Source organism: Ceratotherium simum, chromosome 3 (genome assembly GCF_057802395.1).
Source record: "Ceratotherium simum simum isolate JZ-2026a chromosome 3, ASM5780239v1, whole genome shotgun sequence".
Classification (NCBI taxonomy): Eukaryota; Metazoa; Chordata; class Mammalia; order Perissodactyla; family Rhinocerotidae; genus Ceratotherium; species Ceratotherium simum.
The window spans coordinates 45,237,580-45,251,040 of record NC_141902.1 but is presented as its reverse complement, the minus strand read 5'-3'; the positions used below and the strand labels follow the sequence as shown (position 1 = coordinate 45,251,040).

General features: G+C 40.9%; 1 protein-coding gene across 4 annotated transcripts in view; it reads right to left on the bottom strand.

Annotated features, from left to right (window-relative positions):
• The window catches only part of GALK2 (galactokinase 2), a 134,787-nt gene that overhangs the window by 10,093 nt on the left and 111,233 nt on the right, over window positions 1-13,461 (bottom strand). For all 4 annotated transcript variants that reach the window (XM_087427015.1, XM_004421559.3, XM_087427021.1 and 1 more), the window contains one exon: window positions 537-738. In XM_087427015.1, the coding sequence (XP_087283141.1) occupies window positions 537-738 (202 nt within the window). The remainder of the gene's footprint in view (window positions 1-536; window positions 739-13,461) is intronic.

Below are 13,461 nucleotides of genomic sequence, written 5' to 3'. Positions count from 1 at the left end.
TAAATCGCCTAACCTAAACCTGGAAGGCAGGAAATGCTGGCTTTCTGAGTAATTCCTTCAGAACCTCCCCTCATACACTCCTCTCAGGCTGGAGGCTCTCTTTCCATTTTCTCCCTTCTTTGAATAAAACTAGTAAACTTAGGACACCAAACAGGAGATGCTGGCACAGCCACAGTGTAGTGGACACCATTGATTAAAATATCATGAGAAAGTAACATCAGGGTCCGTGTCTGAGAAGAGCTCCCTGAAACGCCTGATCATCCAAAGATGGGAAAGTCTTTCTTATGATGTTGTGAAGAACTGACTCCAAACCTGGAGCCTCAAAAAGCCGTGGAGTCAGGTCTCCAATCTTTCGTCCTACAGATATTCAGGAGAGAACAAGTTCAGCTCTGTATCATAGACAACCCCTTCTATAGGAAGCGGGGAAGGATCTTCTTTCACTTAGAAGATTATGAAAATGTTGCACTTTTTTCGTTAATTTAAACAGGTTCTTCGGCAGCATCCCCCAGCCCCCGCCATGCTGCTCACAGCCTCACCGACAGATGTCCACCAGCTGGTCCAGCTCCGGGCAGCTACACTCGTACATGTCCCGGCAGCTCACGTGGCTCTGGTTCATTAACTCGCCCAGCAGCTGGACCATGTTGTCAGGTGCTTCTTCACATATCTTCTTAAACTGGAGCACTCGCGCAGCCTCGCTGTACACATGCTTGGCCCGCTGGTAGAGTTTGAAGATGGGCACTTAGGAAGGAAGGGGATGGGGAGCAGGGTTAGAAATAGTTACTAGATAGCCCAGGACAAAGAGAAATACAGTTATTGAAGACTTCCATTTCTGTCTTCATTAGCAATACCTTAGGCTTTAAATAGGTCTCTCATTCACTGAAAGAATGCTCTATAGTCTAAATCTCTTTTCAAGTCAATTTTACTTTTTTCTTCATACTGAATATAATCTTGTAAGTATATTTTCTTCACTTAGACACACCCAGACACATGCACATATGTGTGTGCAAACTGACTCATCACATAGGACGGGAGAGGTAACATGTACTGAGCACTCCCTACATTTCAGGCACTTTAAAGGCACCATCTCACGTAGTTCTCATCACAGCACTGGGGGATGGGCAATTTGATCCCTGTTTAACAGAGAAGAGACTGTGGCTCCGCGGAGTGAAGTTACGTGGCTAAGACCACACATCTAGAAAGTGGCAGAAGCAGAATAGATCGGGATGTCTGACCCCAGAGCCACATTCTTCCCACTGTTACCAACCAGAAAGGACCACTTAAAATGCTTATGCTGGCACTTCCATTTCTAAAAATGTATCCTAGAGATAAGCACAATTATTTATATATGTATATGTGTGTATACACATATATGTATATGTACATATATATGCATTCATGCACCGCATAATGATGTTCAGTCAATGACGGATGGCCTGTACATATAATGGTGGTCCCATAAGATTAGTACCATAGAACCTAGGTGTGTAGTAGGCTGTACCATCTGGGTTTGTGTAAGTACACTGTATGATGTTTGCACCACAACGAAACCGCCTAATGACACATCTCTCAGAACATATCCCCTTTGTTATGCAACAAATGACTGAATGTGTGTGTGTATGTACATATATATACTGCACCATTATTTATCATAGCAGAAAATAAGAAACAATCCAAATGTCTAATAACAGGAAATATTTTTAAAATTACACTACATCCATTAAAAAATTTTTACTGCTATTAAAACCCAGATTCTAAGACAATTTACTACATGGGAAATTGTTCATTATTAACTGAAAAAACAAGGCATAAAACTATATGTACAGGGGCCGGCCCCGTGGCTTAGTGGTTGAGTGCGTGCGCTCCGCTGCTGGCGGCCCGGGTTTGGATCCCGGGTGCGCACTGACGCACCGCTTCTCCGGCCATGCTGAGGCCACGTCCCACATACAGCACCTAGAAGGATGTGCAGCTATGACATACAACTATCTACTGGGGCAAAAAAAACTATATGTACGATTAATACTAATTTTGCATTCACCTATACACATATTTATGTACATTTTAATTTCTAAAAATTATAAGAAAGCACCAAAATGTTAACAGTCATTATCTCTATGGTACATTATAGGCGATTTTATTTTCTCCTTGACACAATTCTCTACTTTCCACATTATTCACAATGACTCTAACTTCAGTTACAGAAATATGTCCTATTGCAATGGCTGTGTCTATAATACTTACACATTCCCCTGAATAATAACTGAGACCTCCTTACCATTTTCACCCATGCTAAACAGTGGCTGAGCTGGTGCTGTGGGGTCTGGGAAAATTTTGGAAAATATATGGAAGGTACCTGGCCTACTGGAAAGAGCCAGGGCTGAGAATCAAAAGGTCTGTCATTTCTTCAGCTCTGTGACAACTGGCTGACCCAAGTTGCTACCTCTATAGGTCTTTATTTCTCCATCTCTAAAATGAGGTTGAGAATTACTTCTCACGGGGCCAGCCCCGTGGCTTAGCGGTTAAGTGCTCGCGCTCCCCTGCTGGCGGCCCGGGTTTGGATCCCGGGTGCGCACTGATGCACTGCTTGTCCAGCCATGCTGAGGCCGCGTCCCACATACAGCAACTAGAAGGATGTGCAGCTATGACATACAACTATCTACTGGGGCTTTGGGGGGAAAATAAATAAATAAATACAAATTATAAAAAAAAAAAAAAATACTTCTTAGGATCCTTCCAGCTCTAACATTTTATGATTCTATGAAGAACTTCCTCCAAGCATCCCCCCCCATATTGTTATATTTTGTAAAGAGGATGCTAACTGTGACTGTTACCTTCTGTTCGCACCCCCAGCTCTACTCTCTGCCCTTCTCCACCCTGCTATCTGCCCCAGGAGGCTCACCTGTATGGATTACACCAAGGTGTTCCCTTGCCATCTAGATTGGAGACAGGGAGAAGATCAGCAAGAGATGAGAGGGAAGAGAGTGAGGTCACAGGGTTTATTCCCTGCCTCCCTCCTTGCAGAGCTACCTGGCGCTGGCTCTGTCCCTCCACTGAAGGACACTGAGCCTCCTTTCAAGGTAGCTTTTTCTACATGACTCTGTCCTCCAGGGTCTGCCTCCAGATTCCTCTCCCTTAGACTATTACTACTTTTTCAGAAGTGTTTTTAAATTCCACCAATAATTCTATTAAAGTTTCAGGTTACATTCTCCAACCCCGCCCCCCCCATCCCCCCACAGCACTGTCCTCCTAACTCTTGGAGATGGGTAAAAAGGCTAGAGGAAGTGAATAGCCATGCTTAGGATTTGTGTAAAAGTTAAGCATTACAAGGGTGGGGCTAACTTTCCTATAAATTAATAAGGAATTAAAAGTTTCCTTTCAAAAGTTCTCGAGTCATATTAGGTATACTGAGTCATATTAGGTATATTAAACTTACAGTCAACTGCTTGCATCAATGAAATGACACAAATTCATGTGAATTTTCCTATTCTCTTTCAAAGAGGACCTAAATTCAGTCATCAAATCTAGTCAGGTCTGCTTTCACAGTGTGTCTTATAGTCATCCCTCCCTTCTGTTCCCACTGTCATTAACCAAATTCACACTTTTATTCCCTTTCCCAGTTGAACTATTTTGCAATGATCTCCAAATTGATATTCCTGTCTTAGTCTCTCCTCCCTGCAACCTACCTTGAGGTCAGTACTGTCAGATTGAGCTCCTAACAACACACAGCCATGTTACTACCCTAAACCTTCACTGCTTCCCCAGTGTTTACCATAATCCAAATTCCTGCCCTCAGCATGCTCAGTCCCGATAGGAACTCTTCCCTTCAGCCAAACTGGCCTATTTGTAGTTACCCAAACACTCACTGCTTCTGGATATACTCATTAGTCCACACGGAAATAGTTTCTTGTCCTTTCTCTCGCTATCAAAATTTTACCTTTCTGAAGTTCAGCTTAAATTTTATGTGCTCCATGAAGCTGTGATGGTCCCAGCTGGAAACCATCTCTTGACTCTGAATTTGTACCACACTTGCAGTCCATGGCACTCATTTGGTGCTTATCATATACTTTCCATAGTAATTGTTTCTCCTATCTCTGCAAAGTTTGCCAACTGCTGAAGACAGAAACCAGATCTTCTAGTTCCATGCATTCCACCACTACAACCTTTCACCCAAAAGCACCTTCAACAGTGCCTTACATGACAGGGGCTCAGTGGGTGTTGGCTGTTGATGATGATACAATTAGCACTTTATTTTTAATACCAGTTCAAAATCAGGATACCTCCATTTAGGCATTGTTGTTAAAAAAAAATTTGGTGCCAGTACTCACTTTAGCTTACTAAAATGTTGAGACTGAGGAAAGCGGACAGCAAGATTCCCTTTGGTATTGAATCTGCAACTACTGACACCAAGTATGGATGAAAAATAAGAAAAAAGAGGACCTACAAGTTAAATATAGGCAGGAATAAAACATGTTTTGTTCCATCAGTGGCCAGGTCATGTGAAGCAGCCCACACTGCAATGTGAATTTATTTCCATCAATAAGTTCAATGCAAATGGGAATGTGCATTATTTTAGGGTCTGGGTATCAAAATATCCCAAGTCTTATGAATACCCAATACTGGCATAAACTGTTGGCAAAAACACACTGTCTGAAGAAACAGCACTGGTAGATTTAACAATAATAACTCCTCAAAATCTCTGAACAGAGAATGAAAAAGATGGACCATTTGGTTGACATGTATGTGCCTGAGATGGTACCAATAATTTTATATATGTTAATATAATCCAGGTTGTAGATTATACATTTTGAAAGGAAAGAAAATGACCTTGGTAACTATAGTTTAAGATTGTTCTTTTTTTAAATTGAGGTTGAAACAAAATGTTTAAAATACTAGCTTTTCATAAAAAAGGATGAAATCTTGCCATTTGTGAAAACACAGATGGACCTCGAGGGTATTATGCTAAGCAAAATAAGTCAGAGGGAAAAAGTCAAATACTGTATGAATAAATAGAAGATAAAATAAATAGAAAATAAAAACAACAACAAACAAACACATAGAGACAGAGATTGGATTGGTGGTTACCAGAAGGGAAGGGGGGAGGGAGGAGGACAAAAGACATGATTAGGCACATGTGTATGGTGATGGATTGTAATTAGTCTTTGGATGGTGAACATGATGTAATCTACACAGAAATCGAAACATAATCATGTACACCCAAAATTTATATAATGTTATAAACCAATGTTAACACGATAAAAAAGAAAGAAAGAAAAAAAAATACTAGCTTTAGGATTCCATCAGTGTTATTTTTGAACTACTTCACCTCCCATAATCATAGGCCAAGTTACAAAATCAGAGCGAGGATGGAGAATATTGGTTGATTTTTATCGTAATGTCCCATTTGTGAAGAAAGCATCCAGTTTCCAGGTCCACTGCTATTTACGGCTGCAGCACAAAAGGCACATAAAGAAAGCAACACCCACTATGATCATAAAATAGTGCTATTTAGCTGACAAATCACTGTACTATGCTTTGATTTTAAAGATTTTTTTTTAACTTGGAATTTAAAAAATTTTCAAATATACAGGACAGTGGAGAAAATGCTATAGTAAACTCCATACACCCATCACCTAGATTGAACAATTATTAACATTTTGCCACATTTGCTTCAATTGATATCTTGCTGAAGTTTTAAAATTATAGATGTGACATTTTCTCCCTACATATTTCAGTGTGCATCTCTATAAAATAAGGATATTTTCTTACATAACCTCCATATCATTATCATATCTAGCAAAATTACCAATGATTCCTTAATATTGCCTCATATTCAGTCCATATTTAAATTTTCTCAGTTGTTTAAATTTCACTTGATTTACACCAGGATCCAAAGAAAGTCTACACCTTATATTCAGTTGTTATGTGTAATAAGTCTCTTTTAATCAAGAATTTGCAGTGATTTTTTATTCTCTGGATTCTCAATGTCATATATATAAAATATAAGCAAATTTTAGGGCCATATCCTGTAATAAAACTCAACATAGTCCATTAGGGAGCACATGCTTTAGTTTTTCTTTAGAATTACTCAGTCCCTTAGGATTAAATAATTTCCTTCAGGATTAAATATTCTAAAGTAGAAACTGTCCAGAGAGATGTGTTTTATATTAAATCTTAGGACTGGTGTTTTCATTTGTAACAGGAAACCTTTAGAACACACCGAGCAGATTACCAGAACCTCACAAGCCTGGCACCTTCTCACGTCTGTTCTCTATTGCAGAGTGTTTCACAGCAAGACTTCTGAATAGGAATGTCTAATGAGGACTCTTGCTGGGCATTCTGAAGGTGCATGAGAGATTGCCATGGCTCACACCCCCTGAACAGTAGTAACTCAGACAACAAGGGAAAGGGCAGAAAGGGCATCTGTTTTCAATTGTGATATAAAAATCTTGCCAAAGGCTACAGCAGATTTGGAGACCACCTTTGGGAGGGAAAGTAATTCTGTGTTGGCTGGACATCACAAATGCTCTCTGGATCCACGGTTCTGGCTTGTTATATGCTGGCAATTCATCAGGTCTCTGTTTTGCAGATACCAAAAAATCCAAGAAAATCTGAAACTTTGTCCATAACAGCTTCCTTCCCTGTCTAGTTAACTTTAAAACTGGATGCTCCATCTGTCTCTAAGCTCTTATAATCCTTGAGAGCAATTATTATATTAAAGGATGAAGGAAGTTGTTTCTCACTATGTTCAATGCATGTGTAATTACTTCCAAAGCAAATCCAATTTAAGAATATAACACCAGATGCCATTTTCCTAAAATACTACTAGTGTCCCATCATATCCATGGGAAATCTGAGCTTCCAAGCAGGAAATGTCACATAGGTTTTGGAACATTGACTTACTCCAACCTGAATCTTAGATAATTACTGAATCTAATCCTGAAATCATGACACAGATTCTGAGATCTAAATGATCCTGGCCATATACATTTAAACTGCAATCGTTGTCCAATAAATTCACTTGTATAATAGCTCTAACTTTCCTTTCCCTCTGACTTCTTTGCTGTGCCTCCAGTACACCACACGAGCTCCTGCCTTAAGCCCATTGCAGTAGCTGTTTTGTTGGCCTGGAATGCTCTTCCCCTGATCTTGACATGGCTGGCCCCTCCTTGTCATTCCAGTCTCAGACGTCACAGCTTCAAGGAGACCTTCCCTCAACTCCAGTCTAGAGTAATTCCCTCACATACTCATTCTCTCCATCCTATTTTATTCTCCCAACACTTATCACCGTCCCATTTTCTTCTGTGTTCATTTGTTCATTGGTTTGTGGTTCTCTCACCAATAGAAGGTCAGCTTCAGAGAGCAAGGGTCTTGTCTAATTTCTTCACTATTGTACATTCAGCAGCTAAAGCAGGGTCTGGCACACAGTGGGGGCTCATTTAATGTTTATTGAAAAAATAGTTCAGTTTCTTGTCTTTGTAACAAAACCACACTGAAACTTCGCTAAATAAATAGTTGTCAGACAAATGCCATAGGGAATATGGAGAAGACCTACTATTTTGGCAATTTATTCTTACTAGAACCTCCACCAAAAAGTGGGAAAAGTTTACTAAAAGAAAGTTTGGAGACAATTAGCAAACTCCAGTGTCCAAAGTACACCTAATACCCATTGTCACAGATGACTGGGAATTATTTATATTGCAATTTGCTTCACAGATGTGGGAGAAAAGAGATTTCTAAAACAAACAAAATGTGTTTCAAATAAAAGGGAAGGAATAATCATAATCAGTTAAAATAAAATGTTTTTTTTTTTTTCTTTTAGACAATCTTTGTAGCAAAAAGGTGTCTACTCAGACCAGCCCAGTGGTGTAGTGGTTAAGTTCAAGCATTCCGCTTTGGCGGCCCTGGGTTCATTGGTTCAGATTCTGGGCGCGGATGTACTCACTGCTCATCAAGCCATGCTGAGGTGGTGTCCCACATAGAAGAACTAGAAGGACCTACAAGTAGGATATACAACTATGTACTGGGGCTTTGGGGAGAAAAAAAGAAAAAGAGGAAGATTGGTAACAGATGTTAGCTCAGGGCCAATCTTCCTCAAAAAAAAAAGGGGTCTACTCGCTTCTACCTTAAAAAGATGGTACACATAGCTTATGATCAAAACCTGTCTCTAATGAAGGAATCCAAACCAGGGCACAACTAACGGGTTATTTTGCTGTATCTTTGGTGGGAAAAGATGAGACAAAGCCTGTGACAGAAGAAACACACTGGGCCCCATTTTCCTCATAAAAGTTCTGAGAGCAGCAAGTCAACAGTAGATGGAGGACATGCCTATTTAATCTCTGAAAGAGCCTTACTGATTTGATTTTAAATTCTGTACTCAAGGGCTGGTTGCCTCCTCTTTAGTCATCTTCTACTAACAGTGATGCCAAAAGCACTGAGTAAGATGGCCATCTAGCACCAGTCAACCAGGAGTTCTTATGGAGCACCTGCTATGTGCCCCTTACTATGCTCCGAATGACAGGGAAGACCTGTGAAATACAAGCCCCTGCTTTGAGGAACTTACAACTCAGTTAAACAGATAAGACAAACTATGAGACCACTGGACAGTGACCAACTGCAGTGGATATCCAAGTGCTGGCAGCGCTGAAGGTGAACTAAGAAGACAGGGTTTGGCGGGGGAAGAACAGTAGTAGGAAGTATCCCAGGAGAAGGGCCTGAGCCACAGAGCTTCCTTGCTGCAAAGACAGGATGGCCAAAGGCCTGAGCTGGGAACAGGCAAAGTGTGTTTGCGGGCCTGAAGAGAGCAATCTGACCAGAACCTGGGGCAGCCTGTCCATGAGGCTGTCCTCACATCTGAGGCTTTAACATCCTCTGCTACACGTGCTACACAAAGGTTGCAAACTAACAACCCATGGTCTATATCCAGCCACAGTGATGCTTTCTTGACCCACATATTGTTTTTTAAATGGGAAAATTTTACATAAGAATCTGGATTTCTGCTTTCCCTTGAAAAACTGAAAAGTCTGGCAGTGCTAAACCTACATTCTTGCACAGCAGCTGCTGGCTGGAGCCAAGGAGGAGCTACCCCTTTTAGACAGGGCATGCATACTTTATTTCCACACAGTTCCCAACATTCCCAATTATCTGATGCTCAGCCTGCCTCACTAGTTTATATGCCTGCCTGGTCCTTGTAGGCATCTGTGTGTGGGACTCGTGTTCAGTAAAACTCTCTATTACAGGAATTCTTGGCTAGAAAGGGAAGAGTGGACAAACCAAGTGGGTCATCATGCCATAATGAGTCACGGTTACTGCTATGAACAAATGTCACCTCCCTTGGGTGCACTGATAGCTTTGTATTGAACTAAAGTCTGTCTTCTTGTAACTTCTACTCTTGTAACTTCTGCTCCCCAGACATATGTAAACACAAGATAGCCCTTGAAAGATCTGAAGAAAGCTCTCATGTCTTGTTTTTTACACATGGATGAGAATCCACTAAGTGCCAGTTTTAATACTGAGGGAACAACAATGAATATGATAAGCTCTTTACTCTCAAGAAGTAATAGTCTAACAAAAGACCACAAGTGTTGTTGGCAAGGATATGGAGAAACTGGAACCCTTACACACTGTTAGTGGGAATGCAAAATGATGCAGCCGCTATGGAAAACAGTACAGAGGTTCCTCTAAAAATTAAAACTAGAAATACCATACGATCCAGCAATCTCATTTCTGGGTATATAGCCAAAACAATTGAAATGAGGATCTCAAAGAGATATTAGCACTCTTATGTTCATTGCAGCACTATTCACAATAGCTAAGATGTGGAAGCAAAAAATGACCATCGATGGATGAATGGATTAAAAAATGTAGTATATACCTATAATAGAATAATATTCAGCATTAAAAATGAAGGAAATTCTGCAGTATGCAACACCATGGATGGACCTTGAGGACATCATGCTAAGTAAAATAAGCCAGACACAGAAAGGCAAGTACAACATGATTCCACTTATATGAGGTAGCTAAAATTGTCAAATTCATAAAAATCAAAGGCTGGAATGGTAGTTACCAGGGGCTAGAGGTGGGGAAAATGGAGAGTTATTAATCAACAGACATGAAGTTTCAGTTAAGTAAGATGAATACGCTCTAGAGATCTGCTGGACAACATTGTACCTACAGTCAACAATAATGTATTGTACACTTAAAATTTGTTAAGAGGATAGATCTCATGTTAAGTGTTCTCACCACAATAAAAAATAAAATAAATTAAAAAAAATTTTTAAATAAAAAAAGTAATAGTCTCCTAAAGAGAATTTGTTAAACAAGAACGATAAAGAACAACAGATGCTAAGGCAGCTCCTCACAGCTGAAGTGGAGGCACAAATTCAAGAGGATTCCCTGATCTGGGTTAACCTGAAAACAGAACCTCAGACAAAGACTTGGATGCTGTTAGCAGAAATCTAGGAAGCAGGGGCAAAGGAGTAAGGAAAGTGAGATGGGAAAGGAGAGAAGCCAATAAAGGGTGCTTGGTGAGCAGGTCACCACTGTGGACAGCCAGGGCCCAATTGCTCAGGAGTCTTTCTGAAGAACCATATAGAACGTGCCTCAGAATTGGCCCACCAGAGGATGGGAAGGCTAGGGCATTTACCCATGGACACTCCCATTGTTGCCCCCAGAGGGGTTAACTTCTCCACAAAGATGGGTCTGGGCAGCACAGCTACCTTCTGTGACTTTGGAGAATGCCCCAAGACAACAAGAAGAGATGCACACTGCTGCTAGCTGGACATGGACTGCTGGCCATGCTGAAATCAGGTGGGCCAAGGGGGTGGGGCACAGTGATCATGACCTTCATGGAGGAGGTGAAACCAGCTGAGTTTAAAAGATGAGTAGTGTCCAGCAAACCAATTAAAAGGTGGGGTAAGGAGGAAAGAAAAGGATTGGGAACTTAAGGCAGACAGAACATCATGAGCAAAGACATGGAGATTAAAAACCACGAGGTGCTTTTAGAGGATCCATAGAACTTTGATGCAAAACAAAAGAACTTTGATGTGACTGGAGCATAAAATGAGGATGAAGAACACAAGCAACAAGAAACATGGTGAAAGAGAAAATGGAAACAATAGGCAGAGGCCAGATCAAAACAGCTTCGTGTGTTACGCTAAGTAAGGTGTATCCTATCAATAAGTGGTTCTCGGCCTTTTTAGGGTTATAGAACCTTTTCATAATGGAATAAAAGCTGTGCACTCTCTCCCCCATCTGAATGCACAAATATCCAAAATTCTACATATAGTGCAATATACACACATATTTCATAAAGCTGTCCTTGGATCCAGGTAAGAATTCCAGCTAGAGGGCCGGCCCTGTGGCTTGGTGGTTAAGTGCGCGCACTGCGATGCTGGTGGCCCGGGTTCGGATCCCGGGTGCGCATCGAGGCACCGCTTCTCCGTTCATCCTGAGGCCGAGTCCCACATACAGCAACTAGAGGGATGTGCAGCTACGACATACAACTATCCACTGGGGCTTTGGGGGGAAAATAAAATAAATAAAATCTTTAAAAAAAAAAAAAAAAAAAATTCCAGCTAGAAATAAGAAAGCATTACAGGTTTTTAGTAGTTACATCAGTCAGGATTCTTGTTTGTAAAAAACTGAAACCTTACACGGACTAACAATAAAAAATAAATTTACTTTAAAGATATTAGGGAGCTCACACAATCTATTAGAATTACATATTCCTATTCTTTATTAGACTGTGAGAAAACCAGGTGGAAATGGGTCAGAAGCCAAGGGAAGCAGGCAATGAGGAACGCTGCGAAAGTCACTCCACAAGGCTAGATGACACTAGACACTAGATACTTTATCAATGGACCCTGTGCCTATTAGACTCAAAGCCCCAGACATAAGCACATGCCAGGACACCAGGATGAACCTCGAACCATTGTTCACACTCAGAGGACAAGTGACCCATGAGAGGCAAATCTGACCCCTCCGCTTCCACCATAGGAGGCAAGACCCTCCCTCTCACCAACATACACACAGCAGGAGATTTCCCTAGGAAAGGGGCCTGGATACTAGGTAGCCAAAACTATGGCACTGGCCCCCAGCAGCAGTGAAATACCACAACTCTATTAGTATTTAAGTCTTCTCCTCTCCAGACCAATCACCAGCTTCCCTCAGGTGACTGGATATCAAGTCTTCTTCACTGATGATTCCTCTGAACACACATTAGTCTGTGTATGGTCTTCTTTTTTTTGGTGAGGAAGACGGGCCCTGAGCTAACATCCATTGCCAATCTTCCTCCTTTCGCTGAGGAAGATTAGCCCTGAACTAACATCTGTGCCCATCTTCCTCCATTATTTGTATATGGGACACCACCACAGCATGGCTTGATGAGCAGTGCACAGGTCTGTGCCCAGGATCCGAACCTGCGAACCCCAAGCCACCAAAGCGGAGTGCGTGAACTTAACCACCGTGCCACAGGGCCGGCTCCTATGTATGCCCTTCTTAAAGGGTGGTTCCCCCCATCTGTCCTTGGAGTCGGTCCGAGGAGTTCAAAGTAGAACTGGACCATCATCTCCCTCGCTCTCAATATAGTGAATTTCTTCCAGTGGCCTCCTATCACCAAACTGCATATAAGTTGTGTGGAGATGGAAGAAGGCAGAGCATTGGTTTTCAGCTAACAAGCTAAAAAGTGATAAACATTTTGGGAATCAGACTTAACTTGGATAAAGACTTCATCTCAGGATAATTAATCAAAACAAAAGAAATAAATATGCTGGTCTGAGAGAATTTGAAATCTTGATCACATAAGTGTATAATTAATCTTTCTGAGACTCTCATACCCCAAAATACTTTCCCACTGTTTGGGTAAGGGGCTAAAAGCAGTTGTGGCTTTAACTGTCTTTGCACAATCATGTAGCTGCACGCTACTAGCCAGTTTCTCTGCAAAACAGAAAGCTCTACTGGGCTAAACACAAAGTTGGTTTCCAAGAACAGCAATCCAGAGGTGGATGGGGGAAACCACTTCAGAATCCACTCTGGAGTCCTCTGTTTTCCTATGCAGCAAAGTTATAATAAGTCCCTGCTCTGAGGCATAGAATCTTAGGAGTATTTAAGCAGTAGAATGGAAAAACACTATACAATCCTCATTGAAGTTGGACTGTGGTTTCAAATTTCTTTTCCTAGTAATAATATTTTTCATAAATGTGAAGTTTCTGAAATAGTAAAGCCCACAAAAAATAAAGTGCTGTTTTCAGCCACATTAGTATCCCATTCCCATGCTGCAAAGATTAAATTAAATTAGCATTTTACATTTAAGAGGAAAAAAATCTTTAACTACCTGGCTTTTAAAAGCAAAACCACTGAGGAAAAATATATATATATGCACTTTCAACATAAACCACATTAATCCATGGAAAACTACATTCCAAAAGGCATTTGTGAATATTTTCAAGTCCACAGCATAATGCCATT